The 15705-nt window shown below is 40.3% G+C and overlaps 1 protein-coding gene across 1 annotated transcript in view; it reads right to left on the reverse strand.

Annotated features, from left to right (window-relative positions):
* The window catches only part of SLC9C2 (solute carrier family 9 member C2 (putative)), a 100502-nt gene that overhangs the window by 1705 nt on the left and 83092 nt on the right, over window positions 1–15705 (reverse strand). Inside the window, exons 22-26 of the mRNA XM_023207043.1 lie at window positions 13155–13322; window positions 5133–5264; window positions 1910–2095; window positions 297–381; window positions 38–45 (exon numbers count right to left, since the gene is read on the reverse strand). Of these exons, the coding sequence (XP_023062811.1) occupies window positions 38–45; window positions 297–381; window positions 1910–2095; window positions 5133–5264; window positions 13155–13322 (579 nt within the window). The remainder of the gene's footprint in view (window positions 1–37; window positions 46–296; window positions 382–1909; window positions 2096–5132; window positions 5265–13154; window positions 13323–15705) is intronic.

Here is a 15705-nt window from a genome sequence, read left to right on the forward strand (position 1 = left end):
ACGTGGTTCCAGCCTACCAGGCAGCAACAGAGCGCACCACAGAAGCTGCTCTCCCCTGACTAGTGTATGGAGAGAGGGACATGGCAGAGGAAGAAGCCATCTGGATTTTAGGGTCTGGAAGTCTCTCATATGTGACCTCCCAGAGCAATGTGGCAGCCAGGGTGGGCCCGAGGATGGGGACTAAAGATAAACCCACATAGTGCCCTCTCAAATCACTTTCTTAGAGTTAAAGGAATTTTACATGTATTGAAGTTCCTTCTCAATAGTTTTCCTACTACTAAAGGTCTATCCCTTACCCATGACATTGATGTTACTATTCCTTTGGGTAAGCTCTGATGCTTGGATTATTAGCAGCTTGCTTAAATCAGAAGTTCCCTGAACCTAGACGAGAAAAGTCAAAATTAATCAAAAGAGCATTCTTTGATCTCTAATCTGGCTTCTTTCTAACCTTTCCAAAGAGTATAAAAAATAAGCCAACGCGTAGAGCTGGGTCTTCAATCTTGGCTCTGTATTCTAAACTTCAAATCCTCTTTGATGTTGAGGAGTCTTAGACCAACAAATTGTCCTTGTATATTTAGATACCAGAGAGGAAATTTCTACACCTTACTTGTAACTAGACTGGGAATTCCCAGTTTGGAAAGCAGGGAATCCCCAGCATCCAGTAAGCTACTTTTACTCCTACACTGATGCTCAAGGGCTCAAGGCTCAGCATTCCCAGGATGGCAAGACTGTCTTCCTTTCTTAGACCATTTGTCCTATGTGCCATAAAATCTGCCTCCCAGAATGCCAGCAGCAAACAAGTAATCATCATAACTATCATTTTTAGATGACCACACATTATCTCATTTAATCCTCACAATAACCCGATAAGATGGCTGCTGACCTTATCCCTATCTATCTTACTAAGAAGGAAATTGAGGGTCAGAAAGGTTAAGCAGATTACCTAAGCTCAAGTACAAGTAGGCACAGGGGTCAAGTTTTAAGTCTAAGTGTGCCTGACTCCAAACCCTGGTCTCTTAAGACACTAAGCTGCAGTATTACTCCTATTGCCCGCTTGCCTCTTACCTCCATCCTTTGTTTCAAAACTAAACAAGATTTTAATTTTCTATTAAAAACATTTAAATTACCTTCATCATCTGAATTGATGAAAGGCACAAAGTAAGAATGTTTTGAAAGGAAAAAATTCACTGTTTAGGTTTACCAATTTTTCCAGGACAACTTTTCATAATGAATTTTCACAGTCTGAACTGGCAGAAAAGGTCTCCCCCATAGGGGAGAAACTTACTTCCAGATTTAAAGAGATGTCTGCTCTTCTCATGGCGTCTTGGTCCTCCCCATTCCTTTGTCCAGTGGCAGGCAGCTTGGACCATTAGGGACTTTGCTTCTACCCTTCCCATGCCCTGCTATGTCCTAGTTGGTCACTCTTCCTTTGTCTTTACAGAGGTATGGAATGCTGAGACCCAGGGCCCAGGATCTACTATAAAGTGCCCACAGCCCCTAATGCAGCAACAAAGTGATGTGGCCCCTGCTCTACTCCTTTCTTGTCAACCGGTACAGATACTTCCAGAGCTATGCTAGAACATGGCATCATTGCCTTGGTGTAAACCAGGGAAAACTTACTGCATCTCATCCTTCCTCTAGCACAGCCGCATGCCAGAGCAAAGGGCGTGCATGGCAAGCAAACAGCAGGCAGATTCCAGCACCCTGCCCCTTGGGCACACCCTCAGGTAGGGCACCTGTACTACAGTACACAGAAGCCCTTGGTACATTTTTACTGTTTGTAAAAGGCAAATAAGAACTACAGGGTCATTCCAGGTTAAATTTCTTTTTAAGGTGGCCAGTTGAGTTTTAAAGTCACTGTTGGAGCACTTTGAAAAGCAAGAGACTCTTTAGAAACGATACTTCTTACCTGCTCACAGGTTGTAGGTATAATGCAAGGTGCAAAATATGGTTCCTCTGTCTTAGTATCAATTACACTGCCATACACAATGATAACAAATTTCATGGTCATATTATCAATCGTCATTTCATTATAGCTTGATAAAGTTTCCACATATGCTTGATTGAACATCACACACTTCTGAAACCTTAAGTCCTACGATAAAATTGCATTTTTAAAAATAAGTCATACAAACTGACAGATGGTATCAAGAAGAAAACAGATTCACTGATCGATCTGAATTATTTGAGGATGTCAGAAGGTACACGGCCCCGGGCACCAACAGACAGGATTTATTTAGCATTCAGAATGGCCTCTGACAAATTTCTAAATTCCAAGTGTTTGTGCTGTTAATGGGCCCTGGATACTGTTGCCCAGCCCTAATTTGTGAGCTGTCAGCCACAGCAGGGCAGTCGGCTATGACTCAGGAAATTTCTATTTGCACAAAGACCCAGAGTCTTAAAAGATTCAGAGGGTCACCTAGCAGTAAGCTTACATTCCATTTGACAGGTGAATAGGAATAACAGAAAGCCAAAACAAAGCAAGCTAGATTCTGAGATATACTTCAAGGCTCAGAGTCATAGACTTTAGAACTGGGAGGGAGCTATTATGGGTTGAATTGAGCACACACACACACACACACACACACACACACCACCTCCCACCCAATTCTTATGCTGAAGTCCTAACTCCCAGTATCCTGGAATGTGACCTTATGGAAATGGGTCACTGCAGATGCACTTAGTTAAGATGAAGTCATACTGGAATAGGATGGGCCTCTAATTTGAATAACTAGTGTCCTTATAAAGAGGGGAAATTTGGACACAGACTTGCACACAGGGAGAACGCCACGTGAATATGAAGGCAGCTATTTATAAGCCAAGGAGGGAGGCCTGGCCCAGATTCTCCCTCACAGCCCCTCAGTAGGAGCCAACCCTCCCAACATCTTGATTTCTAATTTCTAGCCTCCAGAACTCTGAAACAATGTATTTCTGGTATTTTTACACAACCTAGTTTCTGGTACTTTGTTACAGCAGTGCTTGCAAACTAACCTAGGAACTTAGAGATCAGCCTAACAGTAGGAATCTCCTGCACAGGACCCTGACAGGGCTGTCAGCTCAGTCTAAACATCTCCACCCCCATGCAGGGCACGGCTACATAAGCCAGTCCTTGAATCTGTCATTGACAGGCAAATCATACATTTATTTGCTGAGGGCACCAGCACAACTAGGACACCAAAAACATTTAAAAATTAGCAAATTTATCTAGCATTTCACAACCAGAAAATCTAAAAACAATCAGCTGTTTTAGTTTGATTTTAAAATGCATATACTTTTTGAATTCTGTGATTTAGAGGGAAAAAAATCTTAATTGGCTAGTTCTTTAATGGGAAAAAAACAAAAAAGAAAGAAAGAAACTATTAAATAGAGATTCTCTGTTTAAAAATAGACTTTTTTAATGTTTTGTATCTGTACTTTCTCATTTATATAATGAATATGTGTTGCTTGTGAATTAAAAATAAATGTAAAGGACATTCACCTTATTATTGAGTCAAGTCTGAGTCCATAGTTTCTATGCACTGGTCCTAATTCTTACCCCTGGAGTTTCATACCAGACTCTAAAATTTGTCCCACTTCTCATGAAGAGGCAAGGCAAAAGGAAAAGAGAAGAATTCCAATCCCCTTTTCCCTCTGCTAAAATTTTTCTGAAAGTTACTATTGCAATATAGTAAAAGAAACCTTACTGGCGTGTATGACACACTCATTTTTTAACCCAATGTTTATTTATATCCAGTCGCTTAGTTCAGTGAATATTACTGAACTTCAGATCTTTCCCAGTTCACTTCCCCAGTTCCGACTCACTAGCTAGTAAGGATTCCAACAGTTACTAAACAGGATACAAATGTGAGATTGTAAATTGTGCTTGTCCAGAGACAAACCTGAACCACTACTGTTTGGAGGGGAAGTCCATGAGAGAGGCTCAGTCACCTCCACAAAGATTTTGAAAAGGCAGGAGATTTATAGATTTATATTAACATTGGCAGAGTAGGCAATAATAAATACAGACGGAGCGTTTGTTAACACATTCTGATTAACAAGATGCTTGGTTCAGGGGGGATCTACCTATTTTGAATTTGCTAAATCTACCTGTCTTAATTTAATTTAATGTAACTTAATTTAGGAGAGCTAAGTAATTAAACATGAGGCCAAAGTACATAAGAAAGCGGCAGCCCTTTATTGCAAATATGCACACACTCTCCGGCGAGGTTCTCTGGTCCTCAGGTGTGGGGGGCCAGGGAAGTCGTGCAGGAGCTCTCAGGTGAGGTTCTCCCGTCCACCAATGCGGGGACCGAAGAAGTCACACAGGCTCCTGCCTGCGGCAGACTTTTATGCATTGGTACTGGAAGAGGGAGGGCAGTGGGCGGGATAAGGGCATGATAGGGGCGTCTCCATAGGCGTGGCCGGGTAAGTTTCAGTTTCCTCAGATTGAGGTCACGCGACGCATGCTCAGTTGATCTGCATTTTCCTGGCGCGGGCTGCACTTTCCCGCGCGCGGCTAAGTTGGTGATGAAGAACCCGGAAACAACAGGTACTGCTCCATCTTGTTCACCTTTCTCCATTTTGTCCCTTCTCCCTCACCCAAACACTACCTTTGTTTTGAAATGATTGCAAGTAGCTTGGGAAAATTAGCTGTGACAAAAGGATTGACAACCTGTAGGAACTCAGGATAAAAGAGCAGTTAAAATTCTAGCAATCTCATTTTAGAAAATCAGACACAGGGCCAGGCACGGTGGCTCACGCCTATAATCTCAGCACTTTGGGAGGCCAAGGTGAGCAGATCACTTGAGGTCAGGAGTTCAAGACCAGCCTGGACAACATGGTGAAACCCTGTCTCTACTAATAAAAAAAAAAAAAATGAGCCGGGGGTGGTGGTGGCAGGCACCTATAATCCCAGCTACTTGGGAGGCTGAGGCAGGAGAATTACTTGAACCTAGGAGACAGAGGTTGCAGTGAGCTGAGATTGCACCATTGCACTCCAGCATGGGCAACAGAGTGAGACTGTGTCTCAAAAACACACACACACACACACACAAATTTCCTTTCTATTTGTGTCTCAAAAATATGAAATGCATTCTGTAAAAAATACAATGCATAAAAATTCAAGTTATGAATATTTTAATCATGTAACTTACCTCGTCAATAAGACTTGATTCAAAATACTGGTAGGCAGTACTGAGAGCAAGCTTTAGCCATATTTTATATTCCAGAGATGGCCAGAAGGCATCAAAGGCTTCATATAAATCCTCCAGGGAGATAAAGCAGGCCTGAAACAAAAAGGCCCCAGGCCATAGCAGCTTGATTTGGAACTAAATTACAAGATCATCAAAAAACAAAATGCCTGTGGATTCAACCTTCAGAAAAACTATCAATTCTAGCATAATTATGATACTCTTGTCATTTAGAAACATTTGTATTGTGCAAATGGTTGTTTGCTAAGTATAAGGTGATAAAATGTATGGTGCGATTAAAGCTATATACCTTAATAAGAGACCAGAAAAATGTGTATCAGTCAGTAGATACAATGAAGGATATGGCTCATGAGCCCAAAGCCCAGGATTCAGGAACTAAGCCATATGAACTTATCTATTTTTACTGTCATGGTAGATAAAGTGAGCTCGTTCACGGTATTTGTTTCCAGAGGCAAATAGTTTACCTGAATAAAAAAAATACACTTTCAGATTCAAGTTACACGAACTTCAGTGAATTCAATTCAGCCTTATGACTAAACTCATACCTCTTCCAAAAATAAAATGACATGAAATAGCTAAAACAACATTTCCTTCCACTCCACACACCCCTAGGACTCTGGATCCTGCTCTGTTGCATCAGATAGTCTCCAAAGATTGAGAATTCTTTGACTCATTTCTTTTATGTTTTTAATTATTTTATTTTACTTTAAGTTCCAGGATACAAGTACAGAACGTGTCGGTTTGTTACATAGGTCTACGTGTGCCATGGTAGTTTGCTGCACCTATCAACATGTCATCTAGGTTTTAAGCCCCACATGCATTAGCTGTTTAACCTAATGCTTTCGCTCTTCTCACCCCCTCGATCCCCAGATGGCCCTGGTGTGTGATGTTCCCCTCCCTGTGTCCATGTGTTCTCATTGTTCAACTCCCACTTATGAGTCAGAACATGCAGTTTTTGGTTTTCTGTTCTGTGTTAGTTTGCTGAGGATGATGGCTTCCAGTTTCATCTATGTCCCTACAAAGGACATGTTCTCATTCCTTTTTATGGCTGCATAGTATTCCATGGTGTGTATGTACCACATTTTTTGATGGGCATTTAAGTTGGTTCCATGTCTTTGCTATTGTGAATAGTGCCACAATAAACATACATGTGCATATGTCTTTATAGTAGAATGATTTATATTCCTTTGGGTAGAATTCGGCTGTGAGTCTATCCGGTCCTGGGCTTTTTATGGCTGGGCATATACCCAGTAATGGGATTGCTGGGTCAAACGGTATTTCTGGTTCTAGGTCCTTAAGGAATCACCACACTGTCTTCCACAATGGTTGAACTAATTTACATTCCCAACAGTGTGAAAGCGTTCTTAGTTCTCCATAGCCTCACGAGCATCTGTTGTTTCCTGGCTTTTTTTTTCCTTTCCTTTCTTTTTCTTTTTTCTTTTCTCTTCTTTTTTTTTTTTTTTTTTTTTTTTTTTTTGAGACGGAGTCTCACTCTGTCACCAAGCTAGAGTGCAGTGGTGCATCTTGGCTCACTGCAACCTCCACCTCCTGGGTTCAAGCAATTATCCTGCCTCAGGCTCCCGAGTAGCTGTGACTATATGTGTGCCACCATGCCCAGCTAATTTTTGTATTTTTAGTAGAGATGGCATTTCACCATGTTGGCCAGGATGGTCTCAATCTCTTGAACTCATGATTCACCTGCCTCGGCCTTCCAAAGTGCTGGGATCACAGGTGTGAGCCACCTCGCCTGGCCCATTTCCTAACTTTTAATAATTGCCATTCTGACTGGCGTGAGATGATATCTCATTGCGGTTTTGATTTGCATTTTTGTAATCAGCGATGTTGAGCTTTTTTTCATATGTTTGTTGGCCACGTAAATGACTTCTCTTGAAAGATGTCCGTTCATATCCTTTGCCCACTTTTTGATGGGGTTTTTTCTTGTAAATTTGTTTAAGTTCCTTGTAGATTCCAGATATTAGACCTTTGTCAGTTGGGTAGATTGCAATATTTTTCTCCCATTCTGTAGGTTGCCTGTTCACACTGTGCAGAAGCTCTTTAATTAGATCCCTCTTGTCAATTTGGGCTTTTGTTGCAATTGCCTTTGGCATTTTTGTCATGAAGTCTTTGCCCATGCCTATGTCCTGGGTAGTATTGCTTAGGTTTTCTTCTAGGGTTTTTACGGTTTTGGGTTTTACATGTAAGTCATCTTGAGTTAATTTTTGTAAAAGGTATAAGGAAGAGGTCCAGTTTTGGTTTTCTGCATATGGCTCGCCAGTTTTCCCAGCACCATTTACTGAATAGGAGATCCTTTCCCCATTGCTTGTTTTTATCAGGTTTGTCGAAGATCAGATGGTTGTATACGTGTACAGTTATTTCTGAGGCCTCTGTTCTGTTCCATTGGTCCACATGTCTGTTTTGGTACCAGTACCATGCTATTTTGGTTACTGTAGCCTTATAGTATAGTTTGAAGCCAAGTAGCGTGATGCCTCCAGCTTTGTTCTTTTTGCTTAGGATTGTCTTGGCTATGTGGGCTCTTTTTTGGTTCCATACAAAATTTAAAAGGTTTTTTCTAATTCTGTGAAGAATGTCAATGGTAGTTTGATGGAAATACCATTGAATCTATAAATTACTTTGGGCAGTATGGCCATTTTCATGCTATTGATTCTTCCTATCCACGAGCATGAAATGTTTTTCCATTTGTTTGTGTCCCCTCTTATTTCCTTGAGGAGTGGCTTGTAGTTCTCCTTGAAAAGGTCCTTCACATCCCTTGTTAGTTATATTCCTAGGTATTTTATTCCCTTTGTAGCAATTATGAATGGGAGTTCATTCATGATTTGGCTCTCTGCTTGTCTGTTGTTGGTGCATAGCAATGCTTGTGATTTTTGCACATTGATTTTGTATCCTGAGACTTTGCTGAAATTGCTTATCAGCTTAAGGAGTTTGGGGACTGAGACAATGGGGTTTTCTAAATATAGAATCATGTCACCTGCAAACAGAGACAATTTGATTTCCTCTCTTCCCATTTGCATATCTTTATTTATTTATCTTGCCTGGTTGCCCAGCCAGAACTTCTAATACTATGTTGAATAGGAGTGGTGAGAGAGGGCATCCTTGTCTTGTGCCAGTTTTCAAAGGAAATGCTTCCAGCTCTTGCCATTCAGTATGATATTGGCTGTGGGTTTGTCATAAATAGCTCTTATTGTTTTGAGATGTGTTCCATCAATACCTACCTTATTGAGAGTTTTTAACATGAAAGGATGTTGAATTTTATTGAAGGCCTTTTCTGCATCTATTGAGATGATCATGTGGTTTTGTCATTGGTTCTGTTTATGTGATGGATTATGTTTATTGATTTCCATATGTTGAACCAGTCTTGCATCCCAGGGATGAAGCTGACTTGATCATGGTGGATAAACTTTTTGATATGTTGCTGGATTTGGTTTGCCAGTATTTTATTGAGGATTTTCACATTGATGTTCATCAGAGATATTGGCCTGAAGTTTTCTTTTTGTTGTTGCACCTCTGCCAGGTTTTGGTATCAGGATGATGCTGGCCTCATAAAATGAGTTAGGGAGGTGTCCCACCTTTTCGATTTTTTGGAGTAGTTTCAGAAGGAATGGTACCAGCTCCTCTTTGTATCTCTGGTAGAATTCGGCTGTGAGTCTATCTGGTCCTGGGCTTTTTTTGGTTGGCAGGCTATTAATTACTGCTTCAACTTCAGAACTCATTATTGGTCTATTCAGGGATTTTAATTCTTCCTAGTTTAGTCTTGGGAGGGTGTATGTGTCCAGGAATTTATCCTTTTCTTTTAGATTTTCTAGTTTATTTACATAGAGGTGTTTATTCTCTCATGGTAGTTTGTATTTCTGTAGGGTCAGTGGTGATATCCCCTTTATCATTTTTTATTATGTCTTTTTATTTCTCTTTCTTTTCTTCTTTATTAATCTAGCTAGCAGTCTATCTACTTTGTTAATTTTTTCCAAAAAATCAGCTCCTGGATTCACTGATTTTTTTAAACGGTTTTTTGTGTCTCTGTCTCCTTCATTTCTGCTCTGATGTTAATTATTTGTTGTCTTCTGCTAGCTTTTGGACTTGTTTGCTCTTGCTTCTCTAGCTCTTTTAATTGTGATGGTAGGGTGTTGATCTGAGATCTTTCTAGCTTTCTGATATGGGCATTTAGTGCTTATAAATTTACCTCTTAACACTGCTTTAGCTGTGTCCCAGAGATTCCGTTATGTTGTCTCTTTGTTCTCATTGGTTTCAAAGAACTTCTTGATTTCTGCCTCAATTTCATTATTTACCCAGGAGTCATTCAGGAGCAGATTGCTCAATTCCCATGTACTTCAGTTTCCATGGTTTTGAGAGAGTTTCTTAATCCTGAGTTCTAATTTGATTGCACTGTGGTTGAGAGAGAGTTTGTTATGATTTCAGTTCTTTTGCATTTGCCGAGGAGTGTTTTGCTTCCAATTATGTGGTCGATTTTAAAATAAGTGCCATGCGGCACTGAGAATAATGTATATTCTGTTGATTTGGGGTGGAGAGTTCTGTAGATGTCTGTTAGTTCCACTTGATCCAGAGCTGAGTTCAGGTCCTGAATATCCTTGTTAATTTTCTGTCTTGTTGATCTGTCTAATAATGACATTGGGGTGTTAAAGTCTCCCACATTATTGTGTGGAAGTCCAAGTCTCTTTATAAGTCTCTAAGAATTGATTTTATGAATCTGGGTGCTCCTGTCTTGGGTGCATATATATTTAGGATAGTTAGCTCTTCTTGTTGAATTGATCCCTTTACCATTATGTAATGCCCTTATTTGTCTTTTTTGATCTTTGTTGGTTTAAAGTCTGTTTTGTCAGATACTAGTATTGCAACACCTGCTTTTTTTGTTTTGTTTTCCATTTGCTTGGTAATTTTTCCTCCATCCCTTTGTTTTGAGCCTATGTGGGTCTTTGCATGTGAGATGAGTCTCCTAAATGCAGCACACCAATGAGTCCTGACTCTTTATCCAATTTGCCAGTCTGTGTCTTTTAATTGGGGTATTTAGCCCATTTACATTTAAGGTTAATATTGTTATGTGTGAATTTGAGACTATGTTCGTGATGCTATCTGGTTATTTTGCACACTATGCAAAATAGTTGATGCAGTTTTTTCATAGTGCTATTGGTCTTTATATATTTGGAGTGTTTTTGCAGTGGCTGGTACCAGTTGTCCCTTTCCATATTTAGTGCTTCCTTCAGGAGCTCTTGCAAGGCAGGCCTGGTGGTGACAAAATCCCTCAGCATTTGTTTGTCTGGAAAGAATTTTATTTCTCCTTTTTTTATGAAGCTTAGTTTAGCTGGGTATGAAGGTCTGGGATGAAAATTCTTTTCTTTAAGAATGTTGAATATTGGCCCCCACTGTCTTCTGGCTTGTAGGGTTTCTGCTGAGAGGTCCACTGTTAGTCTGATGGGCTTCCTTTTGTTGGTGACCTGGCCTTTCTCTCTGGCTGCCCTTAACATTTTTTCCTTCATTTCGACCTTGAAGAATCTGATGATTATGTGTCTTGGGGTTGATCTTCTCATGAAGTATCTTAGTGGTGTTCTCTGTATTTCCTGAATTTGAATGTTGGTCTTTCTTGCTAGGTCAGGGAAGTTCTACTGGATAACATCCTGATCCTGAAGTGTGTTTTCCAACTTGGTTCCATTCTCCCTATCTCTTTCAGATACTCCAATCAATCATAAGTTTGGTCTTTTTACATAGTCCCATATTTCTCGGAGGTTTTGTTTTTTCCTTTTCATTCTTTTTTCTCTAATCTTCTCTTCTTGCCTTATTTGAGCAAGATGGTCTTCAGACTCTGATATCCTTTCTTCCACTTAATAGATTCAGCTACTGATCCTTATGCATGTTTCATGAAGTGTTCATGCTGTGTTTTTCAGCTCCATCAGGTCATTTATGTTCCTTTCAAACTGGTTATTCTAGTTAGCAGCTCCTGTAACCTTTTATGAAGATTCTTAGCCTCTTTGCATTCAGTTTGAACATGCTCCTTTGGTTCAGCAGAGTTTGTTGTTACTCACCTTCCAAAGCCTACTTCTGTCAATTCATCCATCTTATCCTCCATCCAGTTCTGTGCCTTTGCTGGACAGGCATTGCGATCATTTGTAGGGGAAGAGGCACTCTGGCCTTTTGGGTTTTCAGTGTTTTTTTGTTGATTCTTTCTCATGTTCATGAGTTTGTCTAATATTGATCTTTGAGGCTGTTGACCCTTGGATGGGGTTTTTGTGGGGACTTTCTGCTGTTGTTGATGCTGTTGTTGTTGCTTTCTGTCTGCTTTTCTTGCAATGGTCAGGTCCTTCTTCTGTAGGGCTGCTGCAGTTTGCTGGGGGTTTGCTTCAGGCCCCATTCATCTGGTTTGCTCCCACACCTGGATATGTCACTCGAGGAGGCTGGAGAACAGCAAAGATGGGTGCCTGCTCCTTCCTCTGGGAACTCTGACCTTGAGGGGCACCAACCTGATGCCAGTAGGAATGCTCCTGTATAGGGTGTCTGACAACCCCTGTTGGAGGGTTTCACCCAGTTGGGTGGCACAGGGAGCAGGACCCATTTAACAAACCACTTTGACTGTTCCTTGGTCTTTGGCTCATTTTTATTTGAATTCCCCACACCTAGTGAAATGTCAGGACACTTAGGTGTTGAGTAGATAACTTCTTACTTAGCAAATGAAACATAGAAGGAAGTTTAAAAACAAATATTCCTTTTTTAACTTTTAAGTTCAGTGGTACATATGCAGGTTTGTTACATAGGTAAACTTGTGTCATGGGGGTTTGTTGTACAGATTATTTCATTACCCATGTACCCATAGTTATTTTTCCCGATTCTCTCCCTCCTCCCACCCTCCACCCTCCAAAAGGCCCCCGTGTGTTTTATTCCTTTCTATGTGTCCATGTGTTCTCATCATTTAGCTCCCACTTATACGTGAGAACATGTGATATTTGGCTTTCTGCTCCTGCATTAATTTACTAAGGATAATGGCCTCCAGCTCCATCCACAGTTCCTGTAAAAGACATGATCTCACTCTTTTTTAGGGCTACATAATATTCTATGGTATATATGTACCGTTTCTTTATCCACTCTATCATTGACAGGCATTTAGGTTGATTCCATGTCTTTGCTATTGTGAATAGTGCTGCAGTGACATACATGTGCATGTGTCTTTATAATAGAATGATTTATATTCCTTTTTATATTATATTTATATTCCTTTTTATAATAGAATTATTTAATTCCAGTAATAGGATTGCTGGGTCAATGGTATTTCTCTCTTTAGGTCTTTGAGGAAACGTCGCAGTGTCTTCCACAATGGTTGAATTAATTTATACTCCCACCAACAGTGTGTAATTGTTCCTTTTTCTCCACAACCTCTCCAGCACCTGTTACTTTTTGACTTTTTAATAGCAGCCATTCTGACTGGTGTGAGGTGGTATCTCATTGTGGTTTTGATTTGCATTTCTCTATTGATCAGTGATGTTGAGCTTTTTTTCATATGCTTTTTGGCCACATGTATATCTTCTTTTGAAAAGTATCTGTTCATATCTTTTGCCCACTTTTAATGGGGTTGTTTTAAAAACAAATAAATATTCTTTAAAAACACTGTTGTCATAATGGTGACCATTTATTGAGCACCTTTATGTGTCAGGCGTGTTACGTAGATGTTTTCCTAATCCTCATAATATCAAAAGGTAGGTATTCTCTCTACTTCATAAACAAGGACACTGAGACTTAAGGAGGTTAAATAACTACTCCCTTAGGCTGGATGCAGTGGAGCTTGGCAGAGCCTGGCATGTGAGACACTAAATCTGCCTTTTCAGCTATGTTATCTCCCAATAGCTGGTTGGGTGACTAAGATGTCAAAACCTCAAAAAAGAAAAGATGCTGGAATTTTTTACTTACTTGAGGAAAAATTAATAACTCATGACAGAACCATTTTCCTACCTGTAAACTAGTTTCACAGATGACGGTATATTCAATTTCACGCTTAAGCAGACAGTTTAGCTCTCCAATTATGTCCCCAGTAGTACAGAACTCTGTAAACATGTCTCTGGACTTTCTATCAGGCCTTTGGCTACTCTCTATTCCAAAGGTAGGAGATAAACTATGCAACTGCAAAGGGAAAAAAGTGTGCAAAGGGAAAGAAAAAATTAAAATTTTGATCAAATCATAGGAGCTCCCACTATTTCTTACAACTTTCCAATGGAAGACAAAGATCTCCTGTCAGGTGTGAAAGAAGAATTAGGCTTAAGGAAAAAAATCATGATTTCTTTCACATTTCAACTCCCAAGGCAAGGATTTTTTTCTAATCTTTAGTTTTACAGATGACCCCTATTTACAACTTTCTATTTATAACTGTCTTATATAAAAATCCCACCAGGGCTGGGCACAGTGGTTCACGCCTATAATCCCAGCACTTTGAGAGGCCAAGGCAGGCGGATCACAAGATCAAGAGTTTGGGACCAGCCTGGCCAACGTGGTGAAACCCTGTCTCTACTAAAAAAAAAAAAAAAAAAAAATACAAAAATTAGCTGGGCATAGTGGCATGTGCTTATAGTTCCAGCTACTCAGGAGACTGAGGCAGGAGGATTGTTTGAACCCAGGAGGCAGAGGTTGCAGTGAGCCAAGATCATGCCACTGCGCTCCAGCCTGGGCGACAGAGTGAGACTCCATCTCAAAGAAAAAAAAATATCCCACCAAAACTGGAAATTATAGTGTGCAACTAATGCAATCACTCATTGAGTCCATTAGATATTCTTACCACAATGGGTTAATGCATCACATGGAAATAACTTTTGATTGCCTGGGCACATAAATCAAGTATTATGAATTAATATGCCTCCAAACCAAGCCATGATGTTAATGAAAGCCTTGTCTCTTTTCCAAATGCTTAAGAAAAATTACCATGCAACATCAACAGGAAAAGGTTTTAGATAGAACATAGGATGGTTGAGTTACTTCAAGAAAATAACTGGTAGGCATAACTGGAGAAAGCAGAGAGGTATCAGATTTTAGGGGGAAGCTGAAAGAATTGGGATTAGAAGGATTACAGAATTTTTCAGAAAGTTTAGCTGTAAACATCAAAGAGGAAGGGTATTGTTCAAGACACAGGAAACAGGACGCAAAAGGTCACCCTCTCCCAGCAATTAGCATTCAGACTTTTAAAGGCATTCATGCTTCCAGAGGAGTTTGATTTTTTTTTTAATGGCTGTAATTTTGAGTGCAATTCAAAGGATCTTTCAGCAATGAAGAATTCCTCTGCTTTTTGCAAACAAAGAAAAGATGATGACATTTGAGGTAGGCAGCATTTGAAAGGAGGCCCCCCAAGATTCCTGTCTGTTGCTCAACCAAATACTAATCTAGGGACTGCAGTGAAAGGACTTTGAAGTGGAATTGAGGTTGCTAATCAGCTGACCTTAAAAAGATGATTTATGGAGTTAAGGATACTGATCAGCTGACCTTAAAAAGATCTACAAAGTCCCTTCACAGCCGTACCAGATTAGTATTTGATTAAACAACAGACGGGAATATTGGGGGGACTGTAATCACATGAGCCCTTGCAAGTAGAAGGGAGTCCATCAGAGAGAGATGTGTGAAGGATTCCATATGTCTTTGCTTGCTCTGAGACGTGAGGACCTGCACGCAAAGATGAAAGAGAAGCTCTAGGAGCTCAGGGTGGGCTCCAGCTGACAGCCTTGAAGAAGCAGGGACTTCTGTTCAGGAGCCGTAAAGAATAACTAGATCTGCCAACAATCTCAAAGAGCCTGGAAACAGATTCTGCCCCTAGAGCTTCCAGAAGGTAATGCAGCCCACCCAAGCAGTGAAATCAGCAGAACCCATTGGATTTCTGACCTACAGAACCATGAGATAATATATTTAAGCCACTAAATTTGTAATAATTTGTTATGGTATCAAAAGAGTACTAATATAACCTCTTCAGACCAGACATCATTGGACTATAGTTTAATAAGGCTTAGCTAGTCCAGTCACTGCAGGAAAATCCCCAAAGAAACATGTTACAGCGAGTTGCAGCTTTTAAGTATTGAACTGGCCATATTTCATAAATACTGGCAGCTGTGTGTTTTTTCTAGAATTCTAATAAGAGTATAGTATAATGGCTAAGCACATGGATACTGGAGATAGACTACATGGGTTCAAAGTAATCTTTGGCCTCTGAGTATGTGTAGTTGGGGCCAAGTGAATTAATTTTTTTCTGTGCATCAGTTTTCTCATGTAAAAAATAGGGTTGTTGGCCGGGTTTGGTGGCTCACACCTGTAATCCCAGCACTTTGGGAGGCCGAGGCAGGTGGCTTGCTTGAGGTCAGGAGTTCAACACCAGCCTAGTGAAACCCTGTCTCTACTAAAAACACAAAAATTAGATGGGCATGGTGGTGTGTGCCTATAATCCCAGCTACTTGGGAGGCTGAGGCAGGAGAATCTCTTGAACCCAAGGGAGAGGTGTTGCAGTGAGCTGAGATGGCCTCACTGCACTCCA

The sequence above is a fragment of the Piliocolobus tephrosceles genome, chromosome 1, assembly GCF_002776525.5.
Source record: "Piliocolobus tephrosceles isolate RC106 chromosome 1, ASM277652v3, whole genome shotgun sequence".
Taxonomy (NCBI): Eukaryota; Metazoa; Chordata; class Mammalia; order Primates; family Cercopithecidae; genus Piliocolobus; species Piliocolobus tephrosceles.